This window comes from Urocitellus parryii, chromosome 3 (assembly GCF_045843805.1).
Source record: "Urocitellus parryii isolate mUroPar1 chromosome 3, mUroPar1.hap1, whole genome shotgun sequence".
Taxonomy (NCBI): Eukaryota; Metazoa; Chordata; class Mammalia; order Rodentia; family Sciuridae; genus Urocitellus; species Urocitellus parryii.
The window spans coordinates 203,932,883-203,957,848 of record NC_135533.1 but is presented as its reverse complement, the minus strand read 5'-3'; the positions used below and the strand labels follow the sequence as shown (position 1 = coordinate 203,957,848).

The following is a 24,966-nucleotide window of genomic DNA, read 5'->3' as shown; positions in this document are numbered from 1 at the left end:
GGGGAAAACTCTTACCCTGCCCCAGAACTGGTGTTTTGTTTTTTGAGATGTGGTCTTGCTGGTCTTGAGCTTGTCAGTTTAAGCAATCCCCCTGCCTCAGCCTCCTGAGTAACTGCGACTGTAGTCCCCACACCCCACTTGAAACTGGTGTTTTGAATCACACCCTTGAGGAGTTCAGAACCAGAGATTGTGGATCCTAGAGAAAGTGTCTGAAATTCTGGGAGGTGGGGCTTCTAGTAGGGGAGGCTTCTAGTGACCGTAGGGTCATTAGGATGCCTCACAGATCTCCCCCAAACCCACAGCCCCCACTCCCAGGCTTCAAACTCACCTTCACAATCAGAGCACCTAAATAGCTCATTTATTTTAAAATATTCTTTTGGAGGGTTACTGGGGAGCAAAAGTAATGACTTCTCTTTACTCCCAGCCCTGTAGGGGTTCTGGTAGCTCAACCAGCTCATGTCCCAACATAACACCGGAGGTGCACCCAAGGGTGGCCTGACAGGGGGGCCAGAGCTGTCCGAGCTCAGAGCACCTGCCCCAGCTCCTGCTGATGGTGCTCAGGTGCCCTAAGGTGAGAGTACAAAGGTGGCCCCAGTTTGAGTTCAGCCTCTGGGTCTCCACTTGGCCAGGAAGGTAGCCCCATCCCTAGAGTTTATCTGGCAGGACCTGCAGGCAAAAGGGAAGCCAGGTGAGACGGGCAGCCTGGGCAGGGTCAGCCTTCAGGTCCTGTTCCCTCCCACTAGCTGTGTGTCCTTGGGCAGGATATTGCACCTCTCTGTTCCTGTTTCCCCATCAGAGAAGTGGAACTGATCATCCTCTGGGCTATCCTGCCAGTAAAACCCTTGGCAGAGCCCGGCAAGCCGTAGAAGCTCATTCGTGTTAACTAGGGTGAGTATGTTCATTCCTGAGGATGAGATTCCACCTGCAACATTACCCGCCAGGCACACAGTAAGTGCTAAGTAAATGCAGATGAGTAAGAGGAGGAGGAAGGATTCCATTTGGGCGACTCAGGTTGAGTGTGCTGGGCAAGGCTCACAGTCACCCCAAATACTCCCACCCACCCGGGCCCACCTTACCTCTCGCCGCGCCCCGTCTGCCCGAGGGCAGGATCCCCTCGTCCTGTGCTTGGAAAGAAGACAGCAGTGTCGTGGCGGGTGCTGCAGACCTGGCCCCCAGCCCGCTCCCTCTCCTTCCGCCTTCCTCTCCGGCCGGTCCTCGCAGCTCCCAGCCTCCACCCTCCGCCCTCCTCCCGCCCACCTCCGTGCCCGCTGGTCCCTCCTTCCTACCTGGTTGCGGGTCTTGTGCGACTTCTGCATCCAGGCTCGCCACTGGTCGTAGAGGCGGAAGCTAAGGTTCGAGCAGTACGCGTGCTTCTTGAGCCAACCCAGGAACTGCTTGAGCTCGCGCCGCACCGGCCCCGAGCTCGGCTCGCCACCCCGCGGCTCGCACGCGCCGCCGCCGGGGCCCGGGCGCTCTAAGGGGAGCGGAGCATCAGGGCCGTGGCGCGGCCGGCAGGGGGCGTGCGCGGACCGGAGAGGGAGGGCCCGGCGCGCGGGAGCGCGTGCCCCTCGAAACCCTCGGCTTCCCGGACCGCGTCCTCCCCGCCGCCCTGCACAGCAGCCCAGCTGCGCCCCGGCCCAGCTGCACCCCTGGGGAGGCAGGGGGCAAGGAAGGGAGTCCTCCTCCACGTCTCCTCCAGGGACCCGATTCCTGTGGCCAGAGCCAGGTGTAAAGGGAAGGAGGGGGGAGGAGAGGGGGCCGAGGAGATGCCGAGCAGGCGGCGGGAAAGAAAGGGCGAGAAGCCGAGGAGACAGGGGGGTGGAGAGGCAGAAAGAGTGCGAGACGGGGACAGAGGCGAGATCCAGGGAGGGCGACATTTGGAGGGCGGAGTGGTGGAAGAAAGGACAGGATGGGGACAGACTCGAGGGACACTGCCCAGGAAAGAATTCTCAAGGCACAGCAAAAATTAAAGGGGGGAAAAAAGGAAGAGAAGGAGAAAAAGAAAAGACACAGGGCAACAGCGACAAAAAGATGGAGGGAGGCAGAATGCAAGAGGATCCCAAGGGGACAGTCCCCAGGATGAGCCTGGGAGCATGAGCTAGTGCGGCAGGGAGTGGGCCCAGAAGGCCAGGTGGGAGGCGCTCCTGTGGGTCCAGCCGCCGGCCGCAGCCAGCCCCAAGCAGGCCGGCGGATAAGGACATCGGCATCACGTCATAAATAAAGCCGGGGACCCGCTGACAGGCCCTGGCACGGCCCCGGCCCAGGCCGCCCCTGCTGGCCTCCCCCGGCCTCCCCAGCCTCCCCGGCGGACTCAGCCGCCTGCTGGCTCCCGTGCAAGAATCGCAGGTGCTGGGCACGAGCAGGGGCCAAGGCTCAGCCCCTCCCAGCTGTGCTTGCTCCCTCCCATCCCAGAACCTGGAGGGGCCCCGGGCTGGGGGCTGGGGAGCTAGCTGGAGCGTGGTTCTGCCCCTCCCTGAGTCGGGACGTCTCTGTCTCTGGACCTCAGTTTCCCCACCATCCCACCAATGTGGGTCTGGAACTGAGTCTAGATCCCTATGTGCTCTTTTAGGGCCTCAGTGCCCTCACCTGAATAAAGGGGGCCTCCCTCGGGGTGAAATCAGGAGGGAGTGTGGGGGATGGGAACTTCCTTACCTACTGGCAGCAAATACTAAGGTGCCAACTACCACCATGTGGGCACTTGTCATGACTTATGTCACCTAAATTTTGCAACAGCTTGAGGCAGGTGTGGCTCTCAACCCCATTTTGCAGATAGGAATGCTGAGGCCAGACATTCCAAGTAACTGATTTTTATCCATTTCGAAAGGAGAGAATACAGGCTCAGAGAAACTCCCGATGACACTGGATGTCAGACCCTAATCTCTCCAACACCCTCCTCACTTATTGACTAGAAGGGGACACTGAGGTCATTGGCCTCACAAGCAGGGATCTCAAACTCACTTGCTCTCAGGATTGAAGATGGGGCAAATGCTGAGGGGCCCTGAAGGGGTGACCACTGCTGTGGGGGCCACTCAGCAATACAGGCTGGGTTGCATTTTCTACAGAATTTCTTTTTTTAGGCAATCTAGGCTATTTGTGTAAAAACTTCCTGTTGGGTCAAACTTCCAGGTGGGTCAAACTCCCCCGCCCCCAAATGCCAGACCAAATAGGTTCAGGGGCCACCTTGGGCCCTGAGGGCCAACAGTTGGAGACCTCTGCTATCTTGGAGAAAATGAGGAAACAGAGACCCAGATGCCGGGTGGTTTGGAGCAGCCCAAGGAGCACCCGGCCCTAGGAGGGGTGCTCACCGCTGCGGGGCGTGGAGGCGGCTGTGGGGTGGCTCCATTCACTCCATATCCCCGCCTTCTTGGAGCCATAGATGCCAAAGGGGTTGCAGCGCACTTGCACGAAGTACACGGTGCCTGGCTTCAGCCCCGCCAGACGGCAGGAGGTCTGATTGCTCACGTCATCTACCACCTGGACAGTGAGGGTCAGGTCAGAGGGAGGGCCTGGGGCCCAGGGGCAGGGCTGGGGAAGGGACGGGCACCTTCCAGTCCACGCTGTCCTCCACGCGGTAGCGGATCTGGTACTTGGCTTGGAAGAGAAAATCCTTGAGAGCTGGCGGTGAGACCCAGCGCACGCTCAGCTGGTCCTCCAGCCCCCCAACTCGGCTCACATGCACGTCAGGTGGGGGGTCCGTGGTCACTGCGGGAAGGAGCAGGGTCTGGTCTTCTTGGTTGGTCCCATGAGAGCCTGGGCATGTCTGGGGTCCAATCCCCCAGGAGTGTAGTCCAGGACACGTGGCTTAGGTGGCACCTGCCTCAGGCCCCCCTCTTTCTCCCACTGCCAGGATGGATGGATTACATGACATAATATTCCAGAAACACTCAGCACCTAGGAAGGCTCAATTAATGTCAACTGTTATCACTTTTTTTTTTTTTTTGGCACTGGGAGTTGAACCCAGAAATACTTAACCACTGAGCCCCATCCCCAGCCCTTTTTGTTTTTATTTTGAGACAGGGTCTCACTAAGTTGCTTAGGGCCTTGCTAAATTGCTGAGGCTGGCCTCAAACTTGCAATCCTCCCACCTCAGCCTCCCAAGTAGCTGGGATGACAGGCATGCACCATGAAGCCCAGTTTGTTATCATCATTAGTATCTGATGGGGGGAAAAACATAATCCTGTCCTCAAAGGGCTAGATAACAGCAGACGCTTTGGGGCTGGAGGTGTGGCTAGGTGCTGGAGAGTCTGCCTAGCATGTGTGGAAGCCCCAGGTTCCATTCCCAGCACACCTCAGGGGAAAAAAATTAGACACTGCCTGGCTAATGATATTATCGTTTTCAGACCCAGGGGGCTGATGCCCAGACAGGCCCCTGGGACCCTCCTCCACCCACCTCCAGTTCCTTCCCATTTGAAGCTTGCTGGGTGCACAGGGAAAACTGAGGTAGAACTTGCTCACTGGAGTTTAGGGTGTGAGGAAGAGGAAATAGGCTTGGGGGTGGGGCCACCAGCCAGGGGGTGCCCAGGCCTATTCTGCCAGCCCCGTGGGCAGTAGGCCAGGCTGGTGTCTCCCACTGAGGCCTGGGTGAGGGACAGAAAGGGTTAAAGCCCAGGCCTGCTTGGGGCTGAGAAACACCCTAATTAGATTAGGCCCAATTCTGCTGGCAGATCATCCACTTCCTGCCTCCCACCCGCGCCCCCCAGCTCCAGGCCTTGGCTTCCTGGGGCGCCTCCAGACCTGGGCGCCCCCTCCCCGCTCCCCGGGGCCCTCTCCTGCACACCTGGGCTGCCGAGGGTGGGGGGCGACCAAGCCAGGTGTTCTCTGCAGAGCAGGGACATCCTGGCTGAAGGAGCAGACTTTGAAATAAGGAGTGGATGCCCCGCTGCGCCCCCAGCCAGCAGGGAGAGATCTAGAGTTGGAACCAAAGCTGGGGCGGGGGGTTCAGGCGGGACCTCAGGAGTGGGGACAGAGGCCACAGCTGTGGCATGCCTGGGGGCTCACCCACGTCCAGGATGTCCAGCGTGAGCACATCAGAGCGCGCTGAGCCCAGGCGATTGGTGGCCTCCACCCAGATCTCATAGGGTGTAAAGAGAGCCAGGTCCTTGGGGATGTGGCAGGAGTGAGGGCCCACTGTGTGGTACTCCTCACACGTGTTGTCCTGCCCGTACCACCTGCAGGGGCAGGAGGGGAGCCAGGACACATGAGGGCCCCTTCTGGTCCCCAGATTTCACCAGGGGAGCCCCAGGGTAGAGATAGGGACATAGGGGCTCAGAGAAGGCAAGCATTGTTCCAGAGTCACACAGCCAGTGGGGCACAGGCCCCCGGTGGGCCATCACCAACCTCAGCTTGTACTTGAGGGAGTAGTTGGTGTGAAGGAAAGTTTCCCCGTGGGCCCCTGGAGTCCAGCGGCACGTGAGGTCCTTCATGTTCTTGGACCAGCAGCTGATGTTGAAGGGCTTCTCTGGGGGCACTGGGAAAAGGAAGGGTGCAGAAGGCTGAGGGTCTGAGCTAGCTGTGCAGGTGGCAGGGTCCTGATGGCTGGCTGGGCCCCTACCCTGAAGTGGAAAAAGGACAAGGAAGGCAATCTCAGCCCTGCTGCCAGAGAGCTGAGGATGAGCACGCGCATGGCCCTCCCTCCCTCCCTCTCTCATTCTAGAGATGGAACCCAGGACCTTGCATATTCTCTACCACTGCTGCACCCCCAGCCCCATAGGACCTGGAGAATGAGGGGTGGGGCCTCCAAGTTCTCCTCCCACCTGAGACATGCGCTTCTGAACCCACCTACTTCCCAGCCCCAAGCCAGAGGACCCAGGATTCGTGCTTCCCTTCTCCAGAGGGTGATGGTACTCCTAGATCTGCCCCTGGGTGTCCTGGGGACCCACTTACAGCCAACATAGAGGCAGGAGCCAGCTAGGATGCTGCCGTCGCGGGCGTGGCACACAAGGTTGTCCCCAGACTGCTGTCTGGACCCGTTGAGGTTGGCCAGAACAAGGGCCAGGGTGGAGGCATTAAGCACCCGGGAGAGCTCAGGGGGCAGGCGACGCCCGTTGAGGGTCCAGTAGAGACCCTCGGCCGTGGTCCCAGGAGGGTCCCCGTGCAGCGAGCACGTGGCTTGCAGGGAGGAGCCGATGAGGAGCGTGGGGTCCTGAGGGCTGATCACTGCGGTGTCTGGGATCAAAGAGGAGTGTTTGTCAGCCGTGGGGAAAAGCCGACACGAATCCTCCTCCAGGCCAGGACTTCCAGGGCCCGTGGGAGTCCTGAGACATTGGTTGCTCACCCCCATACCCACACTCACACATTTATAGATAAGGAAACTGAGGAGTGATTAGGTCAAGTGCCCAGTCCAAGGTTGATGGCAAAGCCAAGATCAACCCACATCTGTCTGACTCCACAACTCAGGTCCTTGCAAGTCACATCATCATTGACTTGAGACTCTCTGAGCAGTGAAAAAAATCAGACAGATTTTTTTCTCTGAGACATTGACTCAGAGACTCTCTGAGCAGTGAAAAAAATCAGACAGAGCTGGGCACAGTGGTGCAAGCCTGTAACACCAGCAACTCCGGAGGCTGAGGCAGGAGGATCTAAAATTTGAGGCCAGTCTCAGCAAATCACTGAGGCCCTAAGTAACTTAGTGAGATGCTTACTCAAAATCAAACATAAAATGGGTTAGGGATATGATTTAATGGTAAAGCGTCTCTGAGTTTAATCCCCAGTACCAAAAAAGCAAGTCAGACATAAAAGCCCCACAGATCCAAGTGATTCTTGCTTTGCACATAGTCTGATAAACTTTCTTTTTCCTGTTTTCTTCTTCTCCTTCTGCTCTTCTTCTTTCCCTCCCCCCCCCCTCTTTTGCAACTAGAAACAAAATTTGTGAGTTCTTTCTTTGACCTCCCAGAGTCTCACACATAGTAGGTATTTCTGTGAAGGGAAGGCACTTTTTTAAAGAGAGCCCTGTTCCTACTAGATGAACCATTAAGGGCACCATTTATTGAGCACTGTTGAGTTTTAAATACTGGGTGGGTCTGTAATCCCAGCTGACTTGGAAGACCGAGGCAGGAGGATCACAAGTTTGAGGCCAGCCTCAGCAACTTAGCAAAACCCTATCTCAAAATAAAAAAATAAAAAGGAGGGGCTGGGGCTGTAGCTCAGTGGTAGAGCCCTTGCCTGGCACGTGTGAGGCTCTGGGTTGGATCCTCAGCACCACATAAAAATAAATAAATAAAATATAGGTATTGTGTCCATCTGCAACTAAAACAAATATATAAAATTAAAAGGACTGGGAGGGGGTAGCTCAGTAGCAAAGTGCCCTCCACTTCTGCATAACACATGCACGCACGCATGCACACCGGGCCAGGACTTTCCCTGCATTTTCTCATCAAATCCTGCTCATCTTAAGCAGAGGCTCTGAAAGTTCGAGTTCTCTTGTCCTAGTTCACCAACTGTTGGAGGGATATACTAGTTAAACCCAGATTTGTGGGTCTCCAAAGTCCTGCTCTGCAGTCACTGGAGATGAAGGTGGCGGTGGCAAGCTCTAGGCCCCCGACTCCCATCCAAAGGGACTTTACACTGTTGCTCTTTCCCTCGCCTCAGTTTCCCTAATCTGCAAAGGAGAAGGGAGAAAGGTCTGGGTCATTGTGAAGGTCAGGTGGGAAGGGAGGCCCTCAGCTGGGTTGTGAGAGTTGGGGGCTGGGCAGGGGTGCCTCTTTTCCTATCAGCCACAAGGCAGTTTCCCTTCCTGGTGATCAGAACCTAAAGGAACCTATTAGCCAATGGGAAACCACAGCTCAGAGAAGGGAGGGGGGATGGGCAGGCCAAGCCCCTGATGCCTCTCTGAGTCTCAGTTTCTCCTTGTGGAAGTTCATCCTGGTATCAACCCCAGGGCGTTTTGCCAGGACATCCCTGTGCCAGGCTGAGCTGGGCTTGACTGCTCCTAGCTCCTGAGGACCTCTGACTTAGTGGCTTTACTTCTCTGAGACTCTGAGAAAGGGCTTCTTAGCAGCTATGAGGGCCCGTCCAACTCACTGATTCATCCATTTACAGAAAACCTCCAGTGGTCTAGGAGCTGGAGACACCCTGGGGACTAAAACACAAAATTCCTGCCCTTGTGGGCCTTACATTCAAGAAAGCAGCAGGGGAAAAAAAAAAAAAAAAGAACAGGAGGACGAGGAGAAAGAGGAAGAGGAAAAGGAGGAGGATCAAGAAATATCTAAGAGAAAGAAAAAGGGACAAGTTAAGCAGGGCCCATAGGGAGTCAAGTCAGAGAGGGCAGCTTGGATAGGCCAGGAGTCCTGTCTGGGGAGGAGACATTTGAGCTGAGACCAGAATAAAGAAAGGGAGGTAGATGTGAAAACTTCTAGGAGACAGTACCCTACAGGTGAGTGCAAAGGCCCTGGGGCAGGGGTGTGTGTGGGAAATGAGGTTTGGCATGTGAGCAGGGATGCGGACCTGAGGGAAGCAGGGAGCCTGGGGTTCCATTTATATTTTAAAAGGACTCTCCAGGGGGCTGTGAGGAGGGCTTGAAGGGGCACAGGGGCAGTCCAGCTTCTCAGAGATGGCCGCCAAGGACGGGGCGATCCAGGCCCCTAGGGAGGCCCCTTGAATGCCAGTATCTGCCGGCCCTCTCCCTCAGCCTCACCGCCCCAGATGGGCGAGGTGGGACGAACACGGTTCTCTGGCCTGGCCCTGACAATTTTCCGGGGCAAACTTGGCTCGAGGGCCCTGTCTTGCTGGAGCCTGGGATCGCAGTTGCGTTTGGGGCTTGGCCCAGGGCTCGCCGGAGGTCTCGGCGTCCGTGCGAAGGAGCCGGCGGAGCAGGCCAGAGCCGGGGAGGCGGGGGCGGCCAGGGGGCGGGGGGCCAGGGGGCCGCCCCGGAGGTCCCAGGCAGCCAGCCGCCCGCTAATTCGGAATTCCTTCGGCATGAACTCGGGCGTGCCAGCGTCTCTGCCCCGGCCCACCCACCGCTTCCTGCCTGGGCCCCCCCAGCAGGGTGGGAGGCGCGGCCGGCCTGCCCGGACCCCAGGCCCACTCTTGGCCCTCCCCGTGGGTCCCGCCCTCCTGCTCCCCCACCCGCAGTCCCGGTCTGGCCAGAGAGGGGCTCTCTGGGGGGTCTTGGCTGGGGGGCACTGCCCCTCTGCCACACCCGCCTGGCCTGGCCTGGCGTGGCCCGTTTGCCAGCAGCTGCAGCTGCCCTCCCAGGGCTGAGGGAGGGATGGAGGGGGGGAAACAAGGCTAGGCTGGCCGGAGGGACGGGCCAGCTCCCCACCCCCTCCACCCCAGCAGGAAAGGTCAGGGGGATGCTGCCCCTCCCAGCCCCTGAGTACCTGCGCACCTGGCTTCCCGCTCCCGGTTCTCAGTCTTCTCCTCCATATAATGGGGAGGAATGCATTCTACCTGCTGGTGCACGGTGTCAAGAGGACCTGGCGCCCTTAGCACCGCAGGACCACAGGATTACAGCGCTTCCAGGCCGGGGGGTCCAGGCGGGATTGGCACTCTCTCCAGGCCTCAGCAAACAATGGGCCAAGGCGGTCTGGGACTGGGACATGCACACTCCAGGCCAGGCAGAGGAGCCGCTGGGATCAGCCCCTGAGCCTGGCAGAGGGGCTTGGCCTGGTTTGGGGGACCTCCTAGAGGAACCCCCTAAAGCAGATCCCTAGCTTGGGCTTTTGGACAGCCCCCCTCCCCTACTTTCCTGCCGAGCTGGGGCCTTTACAAGTTTTTTTCTCTTCCCCCTTCCCAATCTGGAGCCACTGCCGTTATTAAAAAGGAACACCATGTGTTTTAAAAGGGAAAAGTGTGAGATTCTCTGAAAGCCGAGCGGGAGGGTGGCCTCTGTCCCAGGGTCCCCACGGGGGTCCCCATCTCCAGTCCCGCTGGTACCTGCAGACACTTTATGACCCACCCGCCTGCTGATCAGGTGCTAAGACACCCCATAAGTAGAAACATATTGCCGAGGTGTGAGAATCTTTTATTTAATTTCTTCCCCCTTAAAGGAAAAAACACACACACACAACACTCCCACCCCCCACCTTCGCCTGTTGCTCTAGGGGCTGGGAAACAAAGCTTGAAGCTATTGGTGGCACTCACAGGCTCTATCCTTGGCCTGGCAGAGTCATTAGGACCCCAAGAGGGCCCTGGGTAGGCCCCCACCTGCCCAGGTGCCTTGAGCAGGCTAAGCTTTCAGCGAGTGTCCCCAGGGGGTGCCGGGACCCTACCCTTTTTGGAGGAACACCACGAGAGAGAGTATGGGAGATTGGGAGCAGTATGTGTCCAGTCCTTGGCCTGTACCCCTGGATGGGGCTCATGGATGATTGTGAACGTCTGGGGAAGACTTTCCGAGTGTGCCCCTGTTGCCTCCCCTGTGGAATGAATGTATGACCACGAATGTGTGTGTGTCAGGGATGGAATGTGTGTGTGCGCTACGATGGTGTGCGAATGTGCATCTGGGATGCAGTGTGCGCGCGTCTGAGGGCGAGGGTGACGGGACACAAGCCAGTGTGAGTCTTTGTGTGTCTCTGGGTGTGTCCCAGAGCGGGTCTGGATGTGGAGTCGTATCCTGGCGGGGGTGTGCATTGGGTGAGGGGGGCCGGAGAATGCCTGAGGCCAGGAGCTCTCTATAGAAAAAGGGTTTCTCGGATTGCGGGTTCCCAGTGGACCCCCCCGAAAATATGGGCCGGCGGTGCCCGGTCTCACTGGCTCCCGCTCCCTCTAGCTCTCACCCACTCGCTCACAAAGATTTCTCTCGCTGGAGGCTCTCAGCCCAGAGCAGCCCGAGTGAGAAGAGTTCTGAGAGCCGCCGGTGACAGAGACTTCGAGGACTCCAGTGTGCGGGGTCCCGTAGGGGGAGGGCGGCGGCGCCGGCCCGAAGAGAGGCACGTCCCTGGGGACCCCGGGCCGCGCGCCAGGCGGTCAGAGCGGGCCCCCTCCCGCCCCTCCTTCCCCGCGGGGCTCATCCCTCCTCCCGAGGGGGCCCACTCCCGGCCCGCACCCAGTGCGCCAACCGCGTGCGCCCCCGCCGGGGAGCCGTGCCCCGCGATCCCGTGGCTCCGCGACCGCGGACGCAAACGCGTGCGCTCGATGCGTTCCAGTGTGCAGAGGGTCCAGGGCCGTGGTTCCTCGGCCCCTGGGGGCCTGGCTAAACGCCCTTGGCCTAGCGGCCCAGGTAAGAAGGCCTCGGGACCAGAGGCCGGACCCTCGGGCCGGAGGACTGTGGAGCCGTGCGCCCCGCAGGTGAGGGCGCCCCGAGGGCGGCGCCGGGGGCGCCTTCCTTTGTTCCCGGGGCCGTCCAGGTGGCGCCCGCGCCCCCTCCCCCCGCGACTGCCCCCTGGGCGCCCGCTCTCGGCTTCGGCGCGAGGTGGGGAGCAGGACGCCGGTACTCACGGGCTCCTGATCCAGCTCGCGGCACCCCGAGGACGCAGAGCAGCAGCAGCGGCAGCAGCGGCGGCGGCCGCCGCGCGGATTGGGCGGCGGGGCCCGGGCGGCCGGCGGGCATGGGGCCGGCGCTGCCTGGGGAGCGCGGCGGGCGGTGGCTGCGGCGGCGGCGGCGCGGGGCGCGAGGAGTGGACCGGGCGCGGGAGGGCGCGGGTTGGGCAGCCCGCACGTCGCTGGGCGCGGACGCGGAGGCCGGAGCAAGTCTGAGCAGCCGAATTGACAAGGCGCTAATGCGCCGCTGGCCCCGCCCGGCCCCGCCCCCGGCCCGGCCCGGCCCCGGGGGGGCTACGGGCCCCGCACCGGCCTCCCCGCCACCCGCCCGCCCGCCCGCCCGCGGGCACCGCGCGTCCCGCCCGTCCGGCCTCCGCCCCGCAGCGAACCGAGTGCGCCCGGTCCCGCCGCCCAGAGCCCCCCACCCATTCCTTACCCGCCAGGGACCTCCCTCTCCAACCCAGCCAGCGCCAGGCTCCCCACCCCCAGTCTGGGACCCAGCGCCCGGAATTCCGTTTCCATACCTCTGTCCACTTTCCGCACCCTGCCTGTGGCCCAGTGCCCTTTCAATGTCCCCTGCGGCCCCCAACCATGCCCCGTTCTTCGCTAACCCCCTTCCCCAGTCCTCCCTCTGGGCCCCCACCCCAGTTCTGGCCCCGCCCCCCACCGAGCGGTCCCTGAGCCCCGCCTACCCCAACTTCCAGCCCCTCTTCCTCCCTAGGGGCTTGAAAGTCGTCCCCAGCCCCACGCCTTCGGCGCGCGGGTCCCACCGGTCTGGGCCCTCCCACTTCATCCCGCCTCTCTTCGTTCCTCGGTGCGCAGCCTCCTCGGCCGGCCCTGGGCTTGGGCTGGAGGAAAGGAGCAAAAGCAGGAAGGCAGAGTCCCCGGCCCTCGCGCTGGCTGAGCTGTCCCACTTGCGAGGAATGGTTTTGGGGTTGCTCGAGAGGCGTCCCGGAGCCTCAGGAGGGGGCTACTACTTGGGCAGACGGGGAAACGTGGGCCCCCGTGGGAGCGGGAACCGGGTCCCGCACTCGGGATAGGAGGGATTCCCATGAGCAGAGCGTAAGGAGGACTTCTCCTGGGACACATTCACATCCCCCCCACGGAAAAATCCACTCAGCGGCCCGCGGGTGGGGTGCGCCACGCGGTGAGTAATCGCTCCGGCGGCCTCCGCCCGCCAACTCCAGGTATCGCCGGCTGCCTGGAGCGACGCATAGTTTATCTTCCTTTTTTGCGCTAAGATCCTTCTCCGTGTTATTATTTTTGGCCACTGCTCGGGTTTCGGGACCCCTCCCGGCTCCGGCGTCTTATCCCCCTCCTCTTCATCCCCACCCGATCCGGGCGCCCACGAAAAAAGGTTACTGGCCTCCAAGGCCACCGCGAAGGGGGCGCCTGAAAAGAGAGTTATGGGGTGGTCCCAGCCCTACGGGTGGGTCACAGCCCCGCCCCCAGCTGCAGCCAGGAGAGGGAGAGGGCTGTAACTCTCCCTTCCAGGGTTTTCTTGAAGAGGTATGGACCCTCCCTTCATGTCCCCAACAGGCCGGGGCCGCGGTCTGAGGAGGGCTCGGGCTTCCCCACCTTGTCTGCTCATGACTGCCCCTCACCCTCTCCTGGGATCCCCAGCTCAGACTCAGAGTGTCAAAAAAGATAAATGGAGGAGGACTTGGGATGCAGGGCATCCCCCTCATCTGGACTCTCGATGGGGCTTTGGGGGGAGGAGGTGTGGGGGGAGTAACCAAGAGTGAATACTGTTGTTTCCTGCAACAAACCAGGCCTCTTTTGCCTCAGTTTCTTCTTCTGAAGTGGACAACTGGGGCCAATCTACAGATTGCTAGAGGAAAATGCAATGGAGCAGAAGTCCCCAAAACCTAAGCCCTTAGGTTTTAGGTAGCCAAGGCATATTCCCCGGAGCAGAGGTGGCCCCCAGGTCTATTTATCTCCTCTGGAAAATGGGGCCATAGTGCCGCTGCCAGACCCAGAGAGTTAAGTGGAAGGGGCAATTCTTGACTGTGTTTCCAAGATACCCACCACCCCTCCCCCATTGCCTCTGCCTTGCACATGTTCCCAGTGGGGGTAGTGATGTCTGACCCCTTCCTGGGAGGACTTGGGACTTCTGGAGCAACATCTTTATTTTTTCCCCATCTCTGCTCCTCCCCCCAGTCATGGGGGGAATGAGCTAGCTCTCCCTTCCACCCAGGTGCTCAGGCCAGAGACCTGGAAGCGTGCGTGACAACTCTCTCCTTCGCTCTTCCCACACGTCCAATCCATCAGCAAATCCTCTTGGCTCTGATTCCAAAACTCATCCCATTCTGAGATTCTGATCCCTTCTCCCTACCTCATCCTCTTCCAGGTCCCCTTTGAGATGGGCCCAGCCTCCTCTGGGGCTTCTCCCCCTAATCCTCCTGCATTTGTCTGAATACAGAATTTTTAAAAGAAGCAAAACAAACTTCTCGGCCCACCACCCTCTCCCCTTTCTCCCCCCCACTCCTTCGCTTGCACCAGCCGCTGCAGCCCCCTTCCCCCAAACATGCCAGGCTCTTTAGTATTGAAGGATCTTTGCACATGGGCTCTTGCTTGCACCGAGATGCTGTTCCCCAAATCTTCCCCTATATTAGCACCTTCTCTTGTGTGAGGTCCCAAGTTCTCAGAGAGCCCCCCCTCATCCTTCCCTGGTACTCTCCATCCCTGTCACTTTTATTGTCTATATATCACAGTTCTTTAAACAACTGATTTCCTTCCCCACTTGTTTTCTTAAGACCCTGAGTACCCAGAGTGTCCTTAGGACCCCATGCTGAGCCCAGAAAGGGCCAATAAAGAGCTCAATAAATATTTGCAATATGAAGGACCAAGGAGAGTTCCAACTAGCAAGAAAACTCTTTTCCAGCAAGCCATGCTGCCTCAGGTCCCAGAATGGCCCCTGACTTGCTGTGTGATCCAAACTAGTAGAAGTCCTTCTCTGGTCCTTACCCATAGAAAGGTATGAACCATTTCCCTAGTCTGTCCATCCCCATCCTGGAATGTAATCTTTGGGTGAACTTTACCCCATACCTTTGACTTATGACCCCAAGACGCACCCTTCCCTGTCCTGAGTACCCCAGCAACTTAACCCCTTCTTCCACTTTTTTTTTTTTTTTTTTTTTTTTTTTTGGTCAGGAAAAGGAACCAGGGATGAAGAAACTTCTGGCAAATATTGACCCAAGTCCTTGAAGGTGGCTGGGAATGTACTGAGGGGAAGATGAAGGGAGGGTCCCTCCATGGGGTGGGGGAAGGGCTCTTCCTAGGTCCTCCAACCAAAAGTCACTTCTGGGTCAGGATGGGGGTGTTTCAAGTCCCAGCACCTGGTGATGCCAGGGCACTGAGGAGGCGTCAGGGTAGGGCAGTTGCAAAAGGCACTTTCAGGGTCCTGTGGGACCCCAAAGCTGGTAGGAGTGCAGATAGCAGAGAGTTGCCCCTCCCAATCTGCTACCACCCCAACCCCAAGGCTGCTTTGAAGTGGAGGCTGGTTGTCCGTTTCAGGCCTGTGTGTGCCCCGGGCTGTGTAATTTCCACCCTGGAGGCTGAGCTTGGGGAGTCCCTATTCCTGGGAGAGTTAGGTGCTCTGAACTTCAGGCTCTAGAGGGGAGGCTTGGGGAATACCAGAGCTGCGCCTGGTCCTGGGCTGGGCTGGTGTGCCTCAGGGCAGGGGAGGCCTACGTGCCCTGCCCCTCTGCACCCCGAAGAAACTCCAAAGACTGGAGGGGCACCGCTGGCCGGAGAGCGGCTGCACCCCTCTTTCCCCTCCAGCCGTCAGCAAACCGCGGCGCCACGGAGCCTTGCCTCCTCCCCAGCTTGGACCCGGCTTGGGGGTGGGGGTCAACAGGGTCGTGGTGAGGGCGGAAAGGGACAAAGGGCGCTTGTCCGCCGTCCGCCGTCCGCCCTGACCTCGGCCTGGCGGGCCGCTGATTCACGCCGGGGCCGGCCGCAGTGCCCCCCGCCCGCCGCCCCCGCCGGGCCGCCCCGGGGGGTAGGAAGTGAGGGGGGGCGAGGGGCGGCGCCGAGTCAACTTTCCCTCTTAAGCCCCGAAGGAATGTCGGCGGATTTCCTGAAACCCGACCCCGGCCGCCCGCCGGCCCGCCCGCCCCTCACCTGGACCGGCTCCCTCGGGAACTGCAGGAGGGGCGCGGGGGGCTCACCTGGGGGGCCGGGGTCAAGTCCTCTTCCTCTCCCCTCCAGCGGCCTCCTGGCGCGGAAAGGCGGAGGAGTGGGCGGCCAACTCTCTTCCTTTGCCCGCGGGCAACCTGGGCCAAAGGTCTCATCCCTCCAGCCTCAGTTTCCCCTTATGCAAAAAGGTGCGAGGGGTCCCTCCTTCCTTTTGCACTTTAAACAACACTTCTTATGTCTAAAGTCCCCCCCATCACACACCCTACAAGGTTTCGTAGGGCTCTGCCGGCCTCGCTTCTCTGACTTGTCACCTGGGCCACCCGCCGGGTTCCAATTTCCTAGTTTGGAAATAGGACAAAGCCACTAGTACCTATCTTAGAGGGCTGTTGCGAGAAGTGTTTTGTTTGAAATGAATGAAGGACAGGGATTGTGAAAGGGTTAAACACTGGGACTCTGAACCGGCAAGTGTGGACTTGAATCCTGGCTCTGCCCAAGAGTCTGGGAGTCTCCCACCTGTGAAATGGGGGACAATACTGGTCATAGTACACTAGGAAGCTTCCGGAGGCGTGGGCCTGGCGCAACGGTGGGTTAGCTGCCGGGTTCCCGGGCTCGATTCTCCAGCAAACGCAGGGCAGGAGGCCTTCACCGCTGGGTCGGGGCGGCCTAGCCTGGGAGGGGCGGGGCGGGGCGGGGGAGGGGCCGCGCCGGGATCCAGATGTTCGGGGTCCGCCAGGCACAGCCGCGCCTGATTAAGCCACTTGGGGGCCGGCTGGGGCCGCGGAGATGAAAGCGAGACGGCCGGCCGGGGAAGGGGGCTAGCCAGCCCGCCCCCCAGTCTCCTCCTTCCCAGCCGGAACCTGCGGCGCCCTCTGACCCGCCGACCCTGCAAGGCAGCCGCCCCGTCTGCGGGGGCGGAGCGTCGATAGGGACTTGCGGGCCTCGGCTCAGCGCGGCCTCTGCAAGCACCTGCGTCAGGCACGCCAGCGAGACCTGGGACAACTTCTCAGAGGACCAAGGTTTAGAGGCAGCGCCCCCCTTTCATGCCTAAAGGAGAGGAGGCTGAGTGGACCGCCTAACCCGATATTCTTCTCTTGGAGATCCAATCTGTCACTATGGGGTGTGGCAGCTATGAAAGCCAGAACTGTCCCTGTTTGCCCCCCAAGTTTTCCCACGAGAATTAGACATTGCAACAGTTCTGTGTACATCTCTGTGTCCCTTCCCACTGAGTCCTAGGGCGAGGGGCTCCCAGTCTGGAGGACAGGGACCGGTTTCCCCAAGTCTGTTTCAAGACTGGGCCATCCGAGGCGAAGCTAGTGGTGGGAGGGGCTAGTGGAGAGGCAAAAAGGGCTTCCTGGAGGAGGCGCGCTGCCCACAAGGCACCACCCCTCTGAACTGGCGTAGAAGATGCCAGCTTTCGCCGTCCAGGTCCTGCGGCTCTCACCTTTCGATTCCCCTCTCTGGCTCGGCTTCAGCCCTGCGATCCTCCTACCTTCCCTCCTTTCAATGAGCTCTTCCCCGCCCCAAGGTCCTGGCTCTTCCCTCTGCCTGAATTGCCCTTCTACGTCCCGCCGGCTCAAATGTCGCCTTCTAGGCGAGGCTCTCCTTGACATCCCTGGAGAATTGACCCCCGGCTCATCACATCACCCTATTTGTTCTCTTTTGTCCCCTAGGGCTGGCAGAGATGCCCCCCCTCGTGGGACCCCCAAGGTGGCCCAGACGTTGGTGGCCGAGATCCACCTGCCCCACCCCGCCCGCCCCCGACGGTGCCGCAGCGCCGCTCTCCGCACGGGTTCTCCGCATCCTCCACCCCCCCTTCCCAGGCTGCCTCGCTCGGGTGACGTCAGCGTCCCGGTCCCCGCCGCCGCTGCATCCTCGGCTCCCGCCCCGGAGCCCGAGTCTCCCGCGCCCCCAGCGCATCCCCTTGCCATGGCTGCGGTGGCGCTGATGCCGGCGCTGCTGGTGCTACTCCTGCTGGCATCGCCGCCCGTCGCCTCCGCGCCGCCCGCTCGCGACCCCTTCGCCCCACAGCTCGGGGACACACAGAACTGCCAGCAGCGGTGTCGCGAGCGCGACCCCGGCCCACGGCCCTTGCAGGTGAATCGCTTGCGGCGCCAAACTGAGGGGACCCTGAATCTCTCCGATGGGGGAGGGGCTGGGGAAGCGGTTCTCTGGGACCAGAGCGGGAGGGGAGGAGTCGAGAATGGAGGGGTCCCAACGGTCGGGGAGAGGCTGAGGGTCCCTCCGACGGGTTTAGGGGTATTTCTACGCGAGGAGGGGGCTATGGGAGTCCCTCCAGTAGGGGCTTTGGGGATGCAGATCCCTCCGATGAGAGCCGTGTATGCCTGTGTATGTGTGTGTGGGGGGTCCTTCCTAGCCCGGGTAGGGAGTGGTAGGGGGGATGGGACTGAGGCCACCTCCCGGGATCCCATCGCACTGTGCTGCGCAAGGGATGCTGACAGGCCAGTCCTTGCCGTCGTCAGGCCTGATGATCCTCCCCAACTGACTCCTAATCCTTACCCCTACCTCCCCCTCCGACTTACCAGCCCCCACTCATCATCGACCCCCAAACCTGATACAAAGGGTGACAAAATTTCCGTCTCTGAGTGCCCTTCCTGAGACTCCTCAATCCTCCTCCTCCCTGGGATCCCGAGAGGGGCCCACTCAGCTCCCCCAGATCTTCCATTGTGCTTCTCTAGCCCCCCGTCTCCCGCTTCCTTTCCTCAGAGCTAAGAGACCGTTCCCCCAAATCCTTAGCCTTCTCGAACCTCACCTCAAACTCCCTGGATTGGGGGAGGGGCCAAACCTTCTTCTCCCCCAACCCCCATGCTGCATCTCCTACCCCCCCTCCCTCCCGCGGGCCTGAACCGGTGTCACCCCTCCCCCAGGCGGGGCTTGCGAGCCCCTCAGAGTCCCCGTATGACAAGGCGGTGCTCATCAGCGCTTGTGAGCGAGGCTGCCGTCTCTTCTCCATCTGCCGATTCGTGGCCAAGAGCTCCAAGCCCAACGCCACCCAGACTGAATGCGAAGCAGGTGAGGGTCGGCGGGGCTGGCCAGCTGGGCCAGGGTGGGGAGAGGTGGCCTGGGCATGGCCGCTCGGGTCACGCCTCCCACCCCTGCAGCCTGTGTGGAAGCCTACGTGAAGGAGACGGAGCAGCGGGCCTGCCGCGAGGGCTGCTGGAGCCAGTCCCCTGAGCCGGAGCAGGATCTTCAGCTGGAGCAGAAGGTGGGCTCCCTCCCAGTCCGGCTCCTGGGCGCACCCGGTCAGCTGAACCTACATCCGGGTTCCATTCTAGACCTACTAGGTGACCTCAGCTGAGCCCTGTCATGTGTCCAACCTCAGTTGTAAACTCTGTGACACGGAACTTATCGCCCCTCCTCCTCTCCCCGCCCCCCACCTTCCTAGGAGTAAGTGGCAGACAATAGTCCCCGTTCATCAAATATTTATATAGCTCCAGGCCTACTGTAGCCTGTCCCAAATTCCTCAAGCCACTTAGAAGCACCAGACCTGTCACCCTCATTTGGTGGCCCAAGGAGCAACTGCCCAGGTCACACAGTTAGGACTGTGCAAGAGTCAAGATTGATGCCACCAGGGCTTGTGGCTGCCACCAGGCTACCAGAGTTACCTGGTGCTGGTTGAAGCAATTTTCCTGTGACAAAAAGGTACCCATTGTCATCTGGAGGGGCTCAGAGCTGAGGTTCAGGGAGGCCTGCGCTCCCAAGCACATGCACAACTGAGGGCGATAAAAACTGTCCTAGGGGCAGCTCGGCAGGCTGAGGCAGAAGGATCATGAGTTCAAAGCCAGCCTCAGCAAAAGTGAGGCACCTAAGCAACTCAGTGAGACCCTGTCTCTAAATAAAATACAAAATAGGACTGGGGATGCTGAGTGCCCCCTGAGTTCAATCCAGTACCCCCCCCCAAACAAAACAACCTGTCCTAGTCTATCAATAAGGCGATGCATCACCCCATCTGGGGAAACTGAGGCTCGAGAAGTCATGTGACACAGCCAGAGACTCGCAGACTAGAACTCCCCAGAAAGTCTCCCCCTTCACCCACATTGCTCTCCCCCCTCCAAATTTCTACTGTTCAGAAAAGAAAACTGCAATGTCCCCTACCCATTCAGGACTCCTTGACACCATCCACATTTGAATAATTATGGAATAGGGGCGTGGCTCCAATAATAACAGGGATGAGAATTTTAGTAATAGTGGCTACTCTTCCTTAGAAGCTTGTGCTATGCCAGGTGCTTGGCAGACATCCTAATGGAACTCTTGTGGCCGTCCCATGAGGGAAGAGAATCATCCCCATTTTAAGGGTCAGAGAGGGCAATCCATTCCCCCTGGGGCACACTGCAAGCCAAATGCTGAGCAAAGTCTACATTTATTAGATGGAGTCTTTGTTGCCCCAAACCACTCAGCCACATCTGAACACAGAGAATTCCTCTAGCCCTCTTCCCAAGGGCTAATGTCCTTCTTTGTTGACATTTCCATGTTTGGGTCTCCCTTCACCAGAGAAAGGTCCTGGAAACTCCTGGTGGGGCCCTGTCCCTCCTGGACTTATTTTCCACCCTCTGCAATGACCTCGTCAACTCGGCCCAGGGTTTCGTCTCCTCCACTTGGACATACTACCTGCAGACTGACAACGGGAAGGTGATGGTGTTCCAGGTGAGAACTCTAGAAGCGGCCAGTGGTAGGTGGGTGGTCTGGGTGAAAGGTCAGGTTGAAAAGTGGGATGTACTGACTCTTGGCTCATGGAATGCAAAGTCTAAGGTGAGAAAAGCTTCAGGCACAGTTGGATCCAGGAGCTCAGTGTTTTACTCCACCCTTTGACTCAGCTTTCCTCTGTCGTGGCTTCATATCCAGGCATGCCTTTCCCTCCTGACCCCAAGGAGGGTGCTGGAGGCTCTAGACTACAACCTCTCTAGGGTTTTTATTGAGCTGGGATTTATTATGATTGGTCCTGGCAGGGTCATTTGACCATACCAGCCAGTTTGTTATTCTGTTGGCTTGTCCTGAGTCACCTTGCTATTTCATGAACTGAAGGATGGTGCTTAGGCAGGTGGAGGGGTCCAAGAAAGCAGGGAGTAGCATCAACCCACTGCCCATGGGGTGGGGTCCTCCCTGCCTTCCCCCTAATGGAACTGGGTATCAGCCTGGCAGGAGACATGGTAGCCAACTGGGACCCAGCGAGGTGCCTGCAGGGCTCACGGTGCCCTTGAAGCAGCCTCTCTGTGCTGTCTTGTTCTCGACCCAGACCCAGCCTGTGGTTGAGAGCCTTGGGTTCCAGGGGAGCCGTCTGCAGCGAGTGGAGGTGACCTGGAGGGGATCTCACCCTGAGGCTTTGGAGGTGCATGTGGGTAAGTGGGTAAGGCTCCACTGCACCAGTGCCCTGTCCCCGGTGTCCCCACTGTCACAGGATTCCTCTTGGCAAGAGAGCCTTATAGGATCGGGATTCCCATCCTCAGTTCCTGGGTTTCACAGTCCCTCTCCCAGGGTCTCAGGGTCCATCTCCATGGTTCCTTGTATCTCCAGGGTTCCTTCATCCATCTCCCAAGGTTCCTTGGTCCATCTCCCAGGGTTCCATGGTCCACCCCCCAGCCCATGGTCCACCCCCCAGGGTCCATCTCCAGGGTTCCTTGGTTCATCCCCCAGGGTTCCTTGGTCCATTTCCCAAGGTTCCTTGGTCCATTTCCAAGGTTCCTTGGTCCACTTCCAAGGATTCCTTGATTCATCTCCAGGCCTCCGTGGTCCATCCTTCAGATTCTATGGCCCAAGTCCAGGGTTCTGATCTCCATTCCAGAACTCCGTGCCCTACTGCCCCAGGCCCTGGCCTCCCTTCTTCACTCAGGATCTCTTGGTGAAGGTCTAGGGGTCCCTGAGAAATAACTTCTGTCTCAGACCCGGTGGGCCCCCTGGACAAGGTGAGAAAGGCCAAGATACGCGTCAAGACCAGCAGCAAGGTCAAGGTGGAGTCTGAAGAGCTGCAGGACAACGATTTCCTCAGTTGCATGTCCCGGTGGGTGGCAGGACCCTGGGGGTGGGCTGGAGGTGGGAGCAGAGGGGAGCTTCTCCCTGAGCCCTGCAGCCACCTCTGAGCGGTGCCTGCTGGGCGGGACAGGCGCTCGGGGCTGCCTCGCTGGATCCTGGCCTGCTGCCTCTTCCTGTCTGTGCTGGTGATGCTGTGGCTGAGCTGCTCCACCCTGGTGACCGCACCAGGCCAGCACCTCAAGTTCCAGGTGGGCGGGGCCAGGGGCAGGAGGGTGGCAGAGGGACTGTTCCCTGGTTCTCGATTGGGCCATCCTCTCCTGGCACCAGGCCCTGGCTAGCTGGGGCACTCAGGGGCCCTTCTTGCCTCAGCCCCTGACCCTGGAGCAGCACAAGGGCTTCTTGGTGGAGCCAGACTGGCCCCTCTACCCTCCGCCATCGCACACCTGTGAGGACAGCCCCCCGCCCTACAAGCTGAAGCTGGACCTGACCAAGCTGTAGGCCTCCGTTGGCTGGAGCATAGCCTCGTTCCGAGGCCCTTCTGGCCTCGCTTGCTCTGCGCCTGGGAGTCCAAGGTCAGCGTGGGACCGTCCTTGGGCTTCCCCACTCCAATCCTTCTCTCCCCCAGTCCCATCCGTCTCTCCACCAGGTCCTGGGGCCTGAAGCCTGGCTGGGTGGGGTGGCCTGGCCCTGTCCCTCCATCCTGCTTCTTTGGGGTGTGCTCTTCTTGTCCTTCATCGTGTGGCTTTCTGAGTATTTGAACCCGTTTTGTGTCACCTTTCTTCTTTCTCTCTCCCCTCTCTGGGGGGCTGAGGGCTACAGGGGAGCCACTTCCTGTCAGGGCTTCTCCCTTCTTCCCCTCCCTATTCTTGGAGACCCAGCCCCCCAAGAGAGGGAGGGAGGACGCGCAGAGGGGTGACCGGGGCTGGAGAGGAATAAACCATGTATATAAAGGACCTTGGACTGAGCTTGCTTCTGTCTGTCTGTCTGCTCTGAGAGAAGTGGCCTGAGCGTGGCCATGTCCCCTGCCCACTGTGCCCTTTCTGACACAGGAAAAGTCCCCGGAAGTTTTCACGGGCAAGAGGGCCACAAACCAGCTGCCTTCTCCTGCTGCCTGGCGCAGATTGCGTCCCCAGTCAAGGCATGGCCCTGAGAAAGTGGCTCCTGTCACCCGCCTGGTCTGGGTAGACAAGTGCCCCTTCCTGGGCCCCAGGGTCCCTGTGAGACATCTTGAAGAGGCTGCCTGGTGATGTGGCCTCTGGCTTCCATGCCCCTTTCTTTGGGGGACAGAGTTCCTGTCCACTGGGGAGAGTGTCAGGGCACTGTCTAGGGCATCCTCCCCTCCCCTGTCTAAGGTCACTCAATGTGGCCTTTTCCCTCTGCACGTGGCGTCCGGGAGGACTCATGAAGGCTAGGGGTGTCTTCACCTTGGTAGGAGCACATCCTGCTTAAAACCCAAAGATACAGGGCTGGGCTGGGGCTCAGTGGTAGAGCACTTGCCCAGCATGTGTGGGGCCCTGGGTTCGATCCTCAGCACCACAGAAAAATAAAATAATAAAATAAAGGTGTTGGGTCCATCTACAACTAAAATAGAGATCCAAAATACAATCAACCAAAAAAAAAAAAAAAATCTGCAGATTTCCCCAGATCCTTCCAGATGACCCCTGTAGCCTCAGTGACTGGCGTTGGTCCGTTGAGATTCCTGGCTGGGGGCTGGAGATGTGGCTCAGCGGTAGCGCGCTCGCCTGGCATGCGTGCGGCCCGGGTTCGATCCTCAGCACCACATACAAACAAAGATGTTGTGTCCACCGAGAACTAAAATAAATATGTATATATATATATTCCTGGCTGGAGCTGGCCCTAGCCCCTAATAAGGTGTGGGATAAAGGACCTGGTCCTGGCTCCAGGCAGTGGTGGGGGAGGTTTCCAGGGCTCCAGGTTGACTGATGGACCTCGGGGGATGGTGGGAGAGCAATGGCAGCCGGAAGCAAGTCAGAAGGAGCCCAGGACTGGGTGTGAGCTCCTCTTCCCTTCATCCGGCCCTGTGTCCTGGGAGGTAGATTCACTTGGGTCCTCTGCCCCCCCTTGCTGGTGGGGGATGAGGAGAGAACAGGTGGTGTCCCTCCTGGCATCCCCAGATCCGAGGCTACAGCTCTGGCTGGGAGTGGTGAGTGGTGGTGTAGATCTGTAATCCCAGCTCCTCAGGAGGCTAAGGCAGGAGGATCACAAGTTGGAGGCCAGCTTGAGCAACTTATTAAGACTAACTCAAAACTAAATTAAATTAATAAATTTTAAAAAATTCACAGCTTGGCTGGGCAGCCCACTTTCGATTCTGTGTCTGGGGGTCTTCAGCCTGGGCATGGGGACAGCCCCTGTTTCCACTCATCTTGCATGCCACCCATTCCCAGTAGTTCCCCAGGCTGCGGCCTTTATCATAGCTCTCCTGAATCATCCATTCTGTCTGTTCTGAGCGTTGCTTGCTGTGGGGCCCTGCCTGGTACGTGAATAGCAATTCAACATGGGCCCTGGTTGGTTGTCATTTGGGGCTCCATATGAGATTTCAGCAGTCCATGGAAAGTCACCCAGGAAATAACACCTGGGCAGGGTTGAGAAGGAAGCCGGCCAGCACCACTTGGTAGAACTTTCTTTGATGATGGAAATGTTAGGAACCCATCACCTGCAACTGCCTGGATATGTGATTGGTAGAAGTGAGATTTTTCTCTGTGTGTGGTACTGTGTATTAAGCCCAGGTGCGCTCTACCACTGGGCCACATCCCCAGCCTTTTCTATTTTTTATTGAGACGGGATCTCACTAGGTTGCCTCACTAAGCTGCTGAGGCTGGCCTTGAACTTGCAATCCTCCTGCCTCAGCCTCCCAAGATGCTGGGATCACGGGCATGCACCACTGTGCCAATTTCAATTTGTTCTATGTTTTGGGGAGCGGGGTACCGGGGATTGAACTCAGGGACACTCGACCACTGAGCCACATCCCCAGCCCTCTTTTGTATTTATTTTGAATTTTATTTATTTATATACAGGGTCAGGGTCTCACTGAGTTGCTTAGCACCTTGCTTTTGCTGAGGCTGGCTTTGCGCTCATGATCCTCCTGCCTCAGCCTCCTAAGCCACTGGGATTCCAGGTGTGCACCACTGCTTGGCTCAATTTGTTCGCCTTAGCCTTTTTTTTTTTTTTTAACTCTATTCTGTTATTTATTTATTTATTTATTTAGTTTTCGGCGGACACAACTCTTTGTATGCCGCACGCATGCCAGGCTAGCTCGCTACCGCTTGAGCCACATCCCCAGCCCCCTGCCTTAGCCTTTTAAGTTGCTGACATGACAGGTGTACACCACTGTGCCTGGTGCCTCTATTATTTTTTTTTTTGAGAGAGAGAGAGAGAGAATTTTAATTTTTTTTTTTTTAATTTTTT

The 24,966-nt window shown here is 58.9% G+C and overlaps 2 protein-coding genes across 2 annotated transcripts; one reads left to right on the top strand and one right to left on the bottom strand.

The window, feature by feature from the left end:
* Positions 1-383: 383 nt before the first annotated feature.
* Positions 384-11,485, bottom strand: Crlf1 (cytokine receptor like factor 1). The gene is made up of 9 exons (XM_077795698.1): positions 11,374-11,485; positions 5,884-6,165; positions 5,338-5,467; positions 4,999-5,168; positions 3,545-3,702; positions 3,306-3,474; positions 1,287-1,474; positions 1,077-1,124; positions 384-666 (listed from the first exon to the last, which is right to left on the bottom strand). Exons 1-9 carry the CDS (start codon positions 11,483-11,485, stop codon positions 646-648), a joined length of 1,278 nt encoding a protein of 425 aa, XP_077651824.1. The 3' UTR covers positions 384-645.
* A 5,966-nt stretch (positions 11,486-17,451) lies between these two features.
* Tmem59l (transmembrane protein 59 like) lies at positions 17,452-22,460 on the top strand. Its single transcript, XM_026390060.2, has 8 exons — positions 17,452-17,649; positions 18,441-18,585; positions 18,675-18,778; positions 20,065-20,217; positions 20,807-20,909; positions 21,451-21,568; positions 21,671-21,788; positions 21,910-22,460. The coding sequence occupies exons 1-8, from the start codon at positions 17,482-17,484 to the stop codon at positions 22,036-22,038; spliced, it is 1,038 nt and encodes a 345-aa protein (XP_026245845.2). The 5' UTR covers positions 17,452-17,481; the 3' UTR covers positions 22,039-22,460.
* Positions 22,461-24,966: the final 2,506 nt, after the last annotated feature.

Coding starts and splice junctions, on each gene's coding strand:
- Crlf1 (XM_077795698.1), bottom strand. CDS start 11,485: ATGCCCGCCGGCCGCCCGGGCCCCGCCGCCCAATCCGCGCGGCGGCCG. Junction 3,475..3,544: donor AGGACAGCGTGGACTGGAAG/GTGCCCGTCCCT, acceptor CTCACTGTCCAG/GTGGTAGATGACGTGAGCAA. Junction 1,125..1,286: donor CGCACAAGACCCGCAACCAG/GTAGGAAGGAGG, acceptor CTTCTTTCCAAG/CACAGGACGAGGGGATCCTG.
- Tmem59l (XM_026390060.2), top strand. CDS start 17,482: ATGGCTGCGGTGGCGCTGATGCCGGCGCTGCTGGTGCTACTCCTGCTG. Junction 17,650..18,440: donor CCGGCCCACGGCCCTTGCAG/GTGAATCGCTTG, acceptor CCCCTCCCCCAG/GCGGGGCTTGCGAGCCCCTC. Junction 18,586..18,674: donor CCAGACTGAATGCGAAGCAG/GTGAGGGTCGGC, acceptor CCACCCCTGCAG/CCTGTGTGGAAGCCTACGTG.